Below are 12,583 nucleotides of genomic sequence, written 5' to 3' on the forward strand. Positions count from 1 at the left end.
TCAGATGCTAAAAAGCCAAAGAGACATTTCTCCTCTAAACTTCTCACATGCTTTCATTTCAATAAATGTTCAAATGATCCAATATTTCAGCAAAAATCAAAGATTAGAGAAAAAGTCCAAAAACTGAAAACAGATTTGTGTATCAGAACTTTGTTTTTTCTTCTTTCCTCTCCCATTAATCATCTCACCACCCCTCAGATTTATCTGCTGACCCTTTGGAGGGGCCCGACCCCTAGGTTGGGAACCACTGGACTAAACTAGCTAACTGTATATAAAGTAGTGTAAACTAGCTCCACCTCCAGCAGCTACAACAGTAACATGCTGCTCTAACACTGATGCTTCACTATTAATAATCTAATGATGTCATATATAATAATATATCAGTCAGAGGGACCAAACCACTACTTTTACTGCAATACTTTAACTACATCAAGCTCATAATACTTATGTACTTTTACTGCAATACTTTAACTACATCAAGCTCATAATACTTATGTACTTTTACTGCAATACTTTAACTACATCAAGCTCATAATACTTATGTACTTTTACTGCAATACTTTAAATGCAGGACATTTAATTGTAATGCAGTATTTTTACATTGCTGTATTGGTACTTTTACTAAAGGATCTGAATACTTCCTCCACCTCTGGATTCATATCACACTGTGTTTATGTATATTGTATCAGCTGCACACTGAAGCCTTGAATCAGCTGCAGTTCCTCTAAAGTCCACTAGATGCTGCTCCAAGAAAACCCTACAAATACTGAGTCAATACAGTATTTCACTTTAATTTAAAACTTCAGTTCTTCAACGATAATTTGTCTTCATCTGATGTGAGAGTTTGAGAATCATGTTGGAGGGTTTGTTTGTCTCTGTTGTGAGTGAAATCAGTAACTATCTAATTAAAAATGTCTTTTTTAAAATGGATACGTTGAATAGATAAGACGCCTCACTGTAGGGATGGAGCCGGACGTTGTAAACATTAATCCAAACATATTTTATTTCTCCATTTATGGCACCAATATGCACTATTTTTTAAGCCATTTGAGATAATAAAATGCCTAAAAATCTGTAGATCATTTAGGAAAAACATGATAGTTGCCCAGAAGAAAAATCATCCTGTAGTGTTTACATCTTATTTTGTATTTAATTATTCTCCATCTGTCTTCATCATTCTGAAACCACAACACAGTAAATGTTGAGGATGACTCGTTTTCACTCCTGCCGCCTAAAAAGAGACAAAAATTCTCTGTTGCAACTATTTCTTAACAACTGTTTCCTTCTGTACTAGTCTTGAAACCTGTTTTTGTTAAACGATGCTGGAGTTCACAGAATGAATGTTTAGCTGACAAATCTGCTGCATCTGAACCCATCCCATAATAATCTGGGCTGCTCTATTTGCAAGGATCCCCAACAATGCAGAATAATAGAATATTAGGCCAACAGAAGAACATTTACTCAAATTATATTATATTTCTTTAGGGAACAGTATAGCAGGATAAACAACATGGACATATTATTATTATTATTATTATCTTCTGGTTCTTTATTGATCTCCTCCTGGTCACTCTGCTCTCCTTTCCTCCTCTTTTCTTCTTAACTTCTCTCACTCTCTCAACTGCGCATATTCATCCGTGGAAATATTGTCATGGAAACTGCCTTCCCATGAAGCATGAACCAGTGAGAGTGCAAAGATAACATTCTGCCAATAAGAGACAGTTCCCAGGGAGTTAGCAAGAAGGCTAATCTGTGGTTTAGCAATAAGATTAAAGTCCATCAGGTCCATTTTTAGTGTGAGAAAAAGATGCTGAGAAAGTAATTTTTAAGATAAGTCACACTTGTGTTATCACCAAAGCATCAAGGTCACTTATGAACCTCAGAAATAATGACCAGATGGTTGAATATAATTAAAAATGAGGTGGAGACTAGAAACTAAGTTATGAAAAGATTTCCTCCACTGAAAGAAGAAAATATAAAACAAAAAAGTATCAAGATTTCTGACCATAAACTTAAAATGCAAAAAAGATTAAATGCATATCTTATTCTCTGACATCTGCTCTCCTTTGCTCCTCTGTTCTTCACATTTTCACATCTTCATCACACATGTTTCTCCTTCTCTTTACTTCTGCTTTCACTCCTTCCTCCTCCTTTATTTTCTTCACCTTCTCTTTCATTCCTGTCTTCTCTGCATCCTTCCATCATTGGAAACTGACAAACTTTGAATTTCACAAATAATTATATACATGTAAAAGCTATGAGCAATAAAGAAATACTGTATATCTAACCTCATGTTAAGCATCTCCTTTCCTGCCATATTTCTTCTTTACTCTCCTTTCCGACTGCCGTCCACTTTCTGTGGATGATGCCTGAGGTCGACTCCTCATGAAAACCTCCGTTATGTTCATAGTTCATAGGTTAGTTAGGTAGCAAACTCGCTCACTGAGGCGACACAACTGAATGAAACACACACAAGACAACAACACCCCATCACAATGGTTGGACAGACCTTGGTGGCAACATTTCCCCAGTAATAAAACTTTTGTTCCATTGATTTGCTGATCCAGTCAGAGAGACTGACGGGAAATTATACGTTTAAGTTATTTTAAGAACCTACAAGATTCAGGACTTTTGAGACTTTTAGTTTCCAGTGTGTCTTAAACCAACAGTCAGTCTTCAAATGAACATTTAAGCTGTGTTTCTTGCTGTAATCATTCCTCCTGTTCATACTGACCATTAGAAGATCCCTTCATAATGACCTTACAATGGAAGTGATGGAGGACAAAATCCAAAGTTTAAGGAAAAGTCTATCTGAAGCTAATATGAAGCTTCAGCGTCCAAATGAGTCAAATCAAGTAGATATCTTTCAACGTTACAGTCTTTTTAGTGCCAAAGTTCCTCTTTTTGTTACTATACTTCCACCTGCAGCTCAACAGGGAAACACTGTCCGAGGAAACACAAAGAGGGAATTTGATGCTAAAAAGACTGTAAATGTGTCAGATATCCACTTGATATGACTAACTCAGACTGCTGAAGCTGAAGAGAAGCTTCACACAGACTTTTAAATGACTGTGTGGACACACTGTGGATTTTATCCTCCATCACTTCCATTGAAAGCACATTTGAAGGATCTTTAATATCCAGAATGAACAGGAGGAATGATTACAGCGAGGAAAACCTCTTTCACTGCTCATATGGACACCTGACTGCTGGTTTAACACACTGGAAACACTGGGAACCTCCTTTAATCAGTTATCAGAACCCCCTCCCCCCAAAAAAGCTGTTTCCTGCATTTTTCATACAAGCAAAACAGATGCTACAGTGTGTTAATTGCTGTATTATTAATACACAAACTCTACTTAAAACCACATTTAGTCACATACTAGTGTTGTATTTGCATTTACTGAGAACAGCACCGTACTTTACTGTTCTCTTTGACTGAGCTTCAAATTTAGCATCTTTTTAGGAGAATATTAAGTGAGTGAATTAGTGACCACAGTTCTATGTAATCTATCATAACAAAAAGATGCCAACAGATCCAGTCTCACTAGAAAGAACTGATGTTAAAGCGTAGAAAACCCTTAAGTCTTGATGAACCGACTGACTGAGAGCTGACTTCCATCACTGTAATCTGCAAATTGAGCTCTTAATGATCAGTTTACAGCTGACTTAAACTCTGGAATTAATCCAGCAGAGGTCAAGATCATGACATGAGGATTTGTCAGAGCTGCTCTGAACTGTGTCAATAAACGATCAAACTTTGGTGCATCAGTTCTAATCCAATCACTGCTGTTAGAAGCTGGCATCACGCCTGGATCAAGCCTGATAGTTCAGGATGCGGAGCTGAGGGACAGGAAGTAACCGTGACGTAATGTTCAACCTGAAGGTCAGCCAGGGTCTAATTACAAACCACACGAAGATCAGAGCTGTGTTTGTGTAGTCTTGTGTAGTCTTTCTTAAGTTCTTAGTGAGTTCTGACGAGCTTCAAACTGTGATTAACTAAATCAGGTTAAACCATTAAAACTTCAGAAATGTCTTAAACACTTTAGTAACAGATGTGACTGTAGCATCATGAGCTGTTTCATAACTTACAAAAATAAAGTGGTGGAAGAAGTATTCAGATCCTTTACTGAAGTAAAAATACTCCATTACAAGTCCTGCATGAAAAATCCTACAACAGTAAAAGTACATAAGTATTATGAGCTTGATGTAGTTAAAGTATTGCAGTAAAAGTACATAAGTATTATGAGCTTGATGTAGTTAAAGTATTGCAGTAAAAGTACATAAGTATTATGAGCTTGATGTAGTTAAAGTATTGCAGTAAAAGTAGTGGTTTGGTCCCTCTGACTGATATATTATTATATATGACATCATTAGATTATTAATAGTGAAGCATCAGTGTTAGAGCAGCATGTTACTGTTGTAGCTGCTGGAGGTGGAGCTAGTTTACACTACTTTATATACAGTTAGCTAGTTTAGTCCAGTGGTTCCCAACCTAGGGGTCGGGCCCCTCCAAAGGGTCAGCAGATAAATCTGAGGGGTGGTGAGATGATTAATGGGAGAGGAAAGAAGAAAAAACAAAGTTCTGATACACAAATCTGTTTTCAGTTTTTGGACTTTTTCTCTAATCTTTGATTTTTGCTGAAATATTGGATCATTTGAACATTTATTGAAATGAAAGCATGTGAGAAGTTTAGAGGGAAAAATCACTATTTGGTGGAGCTGTTAACAACTCATAGACATGTGAAATGTGACCCCGACTACACACTGCTTTTTGTAAGACGTCAAAAGCCAAAAAGGTTGGAAACCACTGGTTTCATCTTTAACAATGTGTTGTATTTTAAAAGCTTGTTATATTATCTATTGTGTCAAATCTTCATCTGAAAAGTAACTAAAGCTGTCAAATAAATGTAGTGGAGTAGAAAGTACAATATTTCCCTCTGAAATGTAGAAAGTAGCATCACATGGAAATACTCAAGTAAAGTACAAGTACCTCAAAACTGTACACAATAAATAAGTCAGAGGGACAAAACCAGTACTTTTACTTCAGTACTTTAAGTACATTTTGTCGCTAATTCTGTAAAACTCTCTAACTCTAAAAGTCTAAAACTGCTCAGAGTAAAATTCTGATTGTATTTAGATCCCTGCGCAGTTAAACATGATGGCAAAACCAGACGGCTACTTTCTGTGTTTACTTTGGACCAGACTCAGAGGATGTTTGAAACGTTTTATGTAGAAATCATGTTTGTTTGGAGGAATCAACAGTTTCCTGAATCACTGTAACAGAGCTGTGAGCGCCACAGTGACCCATTTATAGGAAATACTAAACAGGAATTATCCTTCATCTTCTCCTGACGACCTTTATCACAGCTTCGTTAGGTGATGATGACGCTGAAGGGACCTTCCAGCTGCTTCGATCAGTCCAGAGATTCAATAATATGTCAAGTTGAGAAAATGACACATTAGATGCAATATTTAGATTTTAAAAGTTAAGAGACTAGCTGGTGGAGAAAGTGCAGCATTTAGCAGCTGAAGAGACGGATGTTTCTCAGGATAATTGAGTCCAATAATTCAAATCCTTATAATGAATATTATAATAATCTGTTTAATGGCAGAAAACACAAGAGAAATTCCTTCATGAAAATATGAGACGCGGGACACAAACCATCATAAATACAAAACAAGATCACAATATGAACACATAAAAATAATAAACATGTCAAAAAAATAAAGATTAGATGCACATTTATATATTTATATGTATCTTATAACTTTTTTTTATGGTCTCCAGTGTATTTATTTGTGATTTAACAGCTTCATCCGACTGTAGAAAAACAACGTCTGAACTTAATTTAGAGACTCAGCAGGTTTATAAAAAAAATGAAGGAAACTGTTCAGAGTGGAGTTTCATTAAAGGATAAACACAGTTTTTACATGTAAATATAAACACTTTTTAAATATCAGATATTTTACCTGCACTGGACTCATGATGTGACTTCACATGTGAATATTCTGTCAAAATAGAAAAAAAAAAACTTCAAATTATCCTTTAATACCTGAGATTAAAGTACTGTCACTGTCCAGTCAGATTATTTGATTATTAGTTGATATTTTGTAAATTTGGTTACATGATAAAGTTTACAAACTTCAGAAAAATAACTTATTATGGACAAAGACTTCAGTAGTGAGATAAAGACGTAGGAACAATCTGATCAACACTTAAAGGAATAGTTCAACATTTTGGAAAATCTCTCGCTGAGATTTAGAGTTCAGGATTAATCTCTCAAGTCTGAATATTAAATATAACACTACGGTTAGCTTAGCTTAGCTTAGCTTAGCTTAGCATAAAGACATAAAGGAAACAGCTGGTCCGGCTCGTTGGTGTCATTAAAATCTCAGCAAGGAAGTAAATAAACGTGTTTGTCAGAATGTTGAACTGTTCCTTTAAATATGAAAACAGGTGAAGCAAATAATATCAGTCAGGAGCACAAACAGTTAGAGCTGAAACGATTAGTCAATCATCAGAAAATAACTTCTGATAATCGATTTATCATTTTAGTGATTTTTCTGGCAAAAATATCAGCTGGTTCTCAAATGTGATAATTTGCTGCTTTTCTTTGTTACAGATGATATTAAACTGAATATCTTTTGGTTTTTGACTGTTGGTCAATTAAAACAAGACAATTAATGACTCTGAGAAATTGTAAATAGTGTTTTTTTGTTATATTATAGATAAACAACTAAGTTTATTAATCAAAAAACTAATCAGCAGATTGATCGATCAATAATGAAAATAACTGTTAGTTATAAACTCAGAGAATCAATAGTTTGTGTTGTCAGAAGAGCAGCTGCTCCAGATGTTTCCTTCTCTCACAGCTGAGAGTTTTGCTTTGGTGTTGCTGTGCGTGTCGGCGATGATGCGTCTGTCACCACTTGATGAAGACGAGCGCAGCGAGCGCTCCGTAGCCGAGGATGAGGAAGAGCACCTTCAGCAGTCGGTCCTGTTTGTCGTCCAGCTCTCGGGACAGAATCTCGAAGAAGGTGACGAACAGGAAGGTGCCAGCGGCGAATCCCTGCAGCACCACCGACACGATGGCGCCCGCCAGCGTCTGAGCCGACTCGATGCCCATGCCCACCACCATGCCCAGCGGGATCATCAGGCTGACGGTGACGCCCAGCTTAGCGGCGTCCTTCATGCCGAGCGCCGCCTTGGCAACGCTCACCCCGAGAGCCACGGCGGCCAGCGTCTCGTGCACGGCCACGCCCAGGAAGAGGCCGCCCAGCTTGGCTCCGTCCTCCTGCAGGCCCAGCGCCAGCCCCTCGAACACCGAGTGCGCCGACAGAGCCAGGACCAGGCTGGCGAGGCGTAGAGGCCCCGCCCCCGCCAGCTCGGCCGGGCTGAAGTGTCCGTGCTGGTGTCCGTGTGAGCGGTGACCACCGCCGCCGCCGCCGCCCGGCGAGCCCCGCGCCGGAGAGATGAAAGGCGTGTCGTACTCGGAGTCGCTGCCGGCCTCGGAGCCGCCGGCGTTGAAGGTCTCCAGGTCGATGAAGGACGGCTTCTCCTTCCTGAAGGTGAGGACGGCCTGCTCCACGAACACGGTGAGGAAGAAGCCGAGCATCATCATCGTCTCAGCCAGCGGATAATCGCTGCTGATCTTCAGCTGCCGGAACACGTCGTCCACCTGACAGTCAAACACAGCGGCGGTTAGATCCGGATCAATATTTTCAACTCGCTCGTTTACACCAAATATCAACAAAAATCAAGAAAAGAAGCTTTTTGTCTGTATTTTTTATTGATCATGTGTTTGTAGTTCCTGCTTTTTCTTATCAAAATAATCAATTTTATAAATATTTAATATTATTACAGTCTGACTGATACAGGATTGATGAGGCCGATACTGATATTGATATTGGAGAGTTAAAAGAATCCAATAATGATCTATCAGCCGCTAATCATTTTCTTTACACATCTCAGAACATAAATTAACATTTTTGATGATTTTCCCTTAAATACGTTTTTTTTTTTTTAACAGTTGCGACGTGTAAACGTGTCAACAGGACGTTTTAACTCTCTAGTGAGACGGTTTCATCATATGTCGATACAACATACAGTACATGACTGCCTGTTAATGCAGTTAACTGTAAAATGATAATATGTTTCTGTAATGTTGAATGTTTTTATGTGATGAGGTGACAGGTAGGTGTAGGTGTGTGTGTGTGTGTGTGTGTGTGTGTGTGTGTGTGTGTGTGTGTGTGTGTGTGTGTGTGTAAGGTGTACCTTGTCTCTGACGGCTGGCAGCAGCGTGTTGAAGCACGTCGCCAGGAACACGCCTCCTCCGAATGAGTTGCAGAGAGACAGAGCCTTCCTGTATCTGTGTGCCTTGTCGTAGTCGACCAGCAGGAGGCGCACCGGCACCAGGATGCCGGCCAGCATGAGGCCGAACAATCCCAGCAGGCCGAGCAGCTTCGCCACCAGGATCTGCATCCTGAAGCTCCGCAGACGCTAAAGCCAACAAAGCAGCATCGAACGCAGCGACATCACACACACACACACACACACACACACACACACACCTCCGCTCTGCTTCTACTGGACTCTACTGCTGCCGGGACATCTCAGCTGCTTCTACTGAGACACACACAGACGCTGAGGGAACAGGAAGTGCAGAATAAACCACCATGAACCACAATAAAACACAATAAAACACAATAAACTACAATAAAACACAATAAACCACAATAAACCAGTCTACCAGATTCATGTGAGTCACAGTGTGTCAATAAAATGAAATCAGGGTTTAATACAAACGTTCAACAACACTTTCACAGAATCAGTGACGTCTTTTAAATCACATTTTCATGAAGGTCTTTATTAAACTGATACCACTCTGCTTTATTTACAACATGTCTGTTTTATTATTATTATTTATCTTATATTAGGGGCATTTTATTCAGATTTATTCCATTTTTTAATTGTAGTACTTAAATGTTTTAACCATGTGAAGCACTTTGTAAATTTGTTTTGAAATGTGCTGTTTATTAAGTTTATTATTATTGTTGTTGTTATTATTATTATTATTATTATTATTATTATTATTATTACTACTACTTCTGGCAGTTCACTGAGAGGAAATGAGTTTTATTTAATCTGACAACCTTTTATCGATGTTTTTAGAGCTGCATTGATGCACAACACTGAAAGACATCATGACATCATTTTTGTTGTGTTTCCATCTCCATAAAGAAAAAGTTCTGCTGCACTTCCTCATGAAAACTAACGCCAGCTTTGTATTTATTTATTGATTTATTTGTTATTATCTCTGCTGAACAACACTGTGATGTTCACTTTGTTTTGTGTTGTGATTTGATATTAATGTGGAACAAAAAAATTCACGTCAGAATGAAAAATCATCAGTTTAGTTGTTGAGGACAGAAGGTAAAATAATTAATAATTCATTAATTGAAAAAAAGATGAATTGATAATGAAAAGAATCATTAGTTGCAGCCCTAAATAAACCTGTCACATGAACAGGTGCCTAAAGGAGGTTCAGAGGAGGAGAGGAGGAGATGAGGAGGGGACGGAGGCAGGAATGAAAAGCAGAAGTTAAGAAAAGGAGGAAAATATGACGAGTGGAGAGTTGATGAGAGACGACAGAGGAGTAGTTGAGGACTGAGGAAGAGGGAAGAAAGGGAGGAGTGAAAGAGAAAATGAGGAAAAGATGAAGGAGAGAAAAGGAAAGAAGAAGAGAAACGAGATCTGATCAGAAATCTTAATACTTGTTTTGTTCTTTATATTTTCTTCTTTCAGTGGAGGATGAATGAGTGCAGTTGAGACGGTGAGAGAAGTTAAAAGAAGAGGAGAGCAGAGTGACCAGGAGCAGATCAATAAACAACCATAAGATAATAATATATGTCCATGTTGTTTATGCTGCTATACTGTTCCCTAAAGAAATATAATATAATCAGAGTATTGAAGACCACATTTCATTGTTGGGGATCAGTTGCATATTTTGAATTGCCTTGGGGGCCTTTTGTAAGATATTTAGAGATATAAAGAATCAGAATAGTGACATAATTCAATATTTTTCATATCTAAACATAATAAATGTATAGCTGTCTTTTAGTTGGGGGCCCAGGCAGCTGCCTGATTCGCTGTTATGTTACCGGACAACGAGTCAAAGGGTGAAATGTCTGTTGCTGTTAAAGGGTTGTAAAGTCCTGCAGTTGGGTTTTAAGTGTCCGACAAACTTCAAACTGGACTTTCCGGTTTTTATTTGATCCTCACCAGTAACGTTACCCTGCAGATACACGCCCACAAAACGCAAAGTCTTCCATTATTTATGGTTAATATAAACTAATTTCAGTCTGAACACAAAATACCGTAAATCTACATCCCTGCAGGCTTTTTGTTTCTCTTTATAACGGTTACAGCGACCGTTTATAACCGTTTATAACCGTTATGTTGTCGTTACTGCTGCAGGAGACCAACGTCAAGCTGCCGAACTTCCTGTCAGGAGCTTCAAAATAAACTTCTATAATCAACTACGAGAGAATTATCTTTTAGCATCTCTTATTGCGACATCGCTTCACGTTGCGATTCAGTATCAGATCGAATATTTAAGATGTATGATTTCACTTCTACCGTTCCTCTGACAGATTTTTGATGTTTATATTAAAGATAAAATCGCTTCACTTCCGCCCGCGCTTCCGTCTAACAGCGGCTAACTTTAAGGAGTTGCTAGCTTTAGTTGCCGTTAGCTCCCAACAGCTAACACCCGGTCAAACAGGTAAACAGCTGCTCCAAGGTGTGTCAGTCAGTAACAGCAACGAGCTCAGCTCAAGAAAAACATATTTAACCCCCTAAAATGAGTCAGAGTTGCCGTGTTTACCTGTCCGGCCCTCCGTCTCTTTCCAGCAGGTGTATGAAGCGACATCCGCGTTTACGTCATACAATCCCTGAGCGCTGATTGGCCGGTCTCCCTCTCCTTTTTTTTCACAACTTTATTTGATCTTTACAAATAAAACAGCAGCAAGACGACAACAACCATGAACAACAATAAATTAGTAGTGAAAAGCAGTGATGGAAAGTAACTAAGTACATTTACTCAAATATTGTACTTAAGTATAAGTTTGAGGTACTTGTACTTTACTTGAGTATTTCCATGTGACACAACAAACTGAGACATACTGTAACTTGACATTGTTTTTGTGTTGTCGGGTGTGTATCAGCTGGTATCCATAAGGAAGGAAAATAATTATTAAACTCATTAATTAATCAAGTAAAGGAGGATTTCTGTTTTTTACATGAATGAATGTGATATTTACCCCTAATGATGAGATTAACAATATCAGATATTTGTTTATAGAGACTGTTTTGGGTGAATCAGAGTAATGTGGGACAATTTTTGCAGTTTGCACTTCAGCAATATATTTCAATATGAAGCCAACACAGAACCATTCTGAAATCCCCAAAGTGTTTTCCACTCTTATAAGAAGAGAGAACACAGATATCACACTCAGAGAAGAAATAAACAAATATAAACGTGTTCTTTCTGCCAAAATGTGCCTTTTCCTAATGTGGGACACTGACGGAAGGTCTAAATCACAGTAAAAACTCCTCTAGTCAGTAACACTCAAGGCCAAAGTTCATGCCCATGTTTGCTCTTTTCAGTAATTATGTCTCGCTGTTACAAACATATTATATTATGTTTTAATGTTAGTAATAATATAATTTAAAATCTGCAAAATAACAAAAGAAATTAAGCATTAAAAAACTAAGACCCCTGAATAACTATAAGTGTTGCATATTTAATCTGCTTAAATTAATATTTCACCAATTTAAGAACATATATGTCTGTCCCACATTTCAAACCACATTTTCTAAAGTGGGACAATGAAAAATTGACTGAAATTTCTTTTAAAAAATACATGTTTTCATCATATTACAGTGTATTTTGATACATGAATATATCATAAACACAATCTGATAATCAGCAATATTGCTTCATTTATGACATGTGATTTAATAACGACACCGCAGGTTTAACTTGACAGCAGTCTTAATCATTAGCATTTGTCAGGAGAAGAGATGTATTGGAGTCTCAATTACACTTATTCACCCATATGACAGATTTTGGAGGAAGCTTAATGGTGGGATATTTTTCATTTTGAGACTTTTGAGGATTATGCAGGCTGGATGTGACTCCACAGGAACAGAAAAGATGTTCAGTAGTTTCAAGCTCTTCAAGACAGAAACGACAGAGGTCAACCTCAATTAATATTAATGACTTTAAATTGTATTTCTTTGTTTTAAATAAGTATTTATCTGTGATTGTTATATTGTTGTCACCTCTCTCTTATTAAAAACCCAGAATCTCTGAATCTGTAAATGTTGTTTTCAAGCTGGACACCAGATGTTCCTCCTTCACTGTAAAGTCTCAGCATTTGTGGACTGGAAGCTTCAAGTTTCCATATCACAGTTGTGGAAGCACTCTCATAGTGTCATTTCTCAGAGTAAAAGCTGTAAAAAGCTGCTGTACAGTTAGCTAACACAGTTAGCTGTAGACTAGCTGGTGAACATAGT

At 37.9% G+C, this 12,583-nt stretch overlaps 1 protein-coding gene across 2 annotated transcripts; it reads right to left on the minus strand.

The window, feature by feature from the left end:
• Positions 1–6,702: 6,702 nt before the first annotated feature.
• LOC122989387 (zinc transporter ZIP3-like) lies at positions 6,703–10,991 on the minus strand. Of its 2 annotated transcripts, none has more exons than XM_044362241.1 (3): positions 10,890–10,991; positions 8,279–8,647; positions 6,703–7,682 (listed from the first exon to the last, which is right to left on the minus strand). In XM_044362241.1, exons 2-3 carry the CDS (start codon positions 8,483–8,485, stop codon positions 6,927–6,929), a joined length of 963 nt encoding a protein of 320 aa, XP_044218176.1. In that variant the 5' UTR covers positions 8,486–8,647; positions 10,890–10,991; the 3' UTR covers positions 6,703–6,926. The 2 variants fall into 2 exon arrangements, with proteins under 2 accessions (XP_044218176.1, XP_044218177.1); XM_044362242.1 differs by lacking the exon at positions 10,890–10,991 and adding an exon at positions 10,165–10,876.
• Between the last annotated feature and the right edge of the window lie 1,592 nt (positions 10,992–12,583).

Source organism: Thunnus albacares, chromosome 9, assembly GCF_914725855.1.
Source record: "Thunnus albacares chromosome 9, fThuAlb1.1, whole genome shotgun sequence".
NCBI classification, from domain to species: domain Eukaryota; kingdom Metazoa; phylum Chordata; class Actinopteri; order Scombriformes; family Scombridae; genus Thunnus; species Thunnus albacares.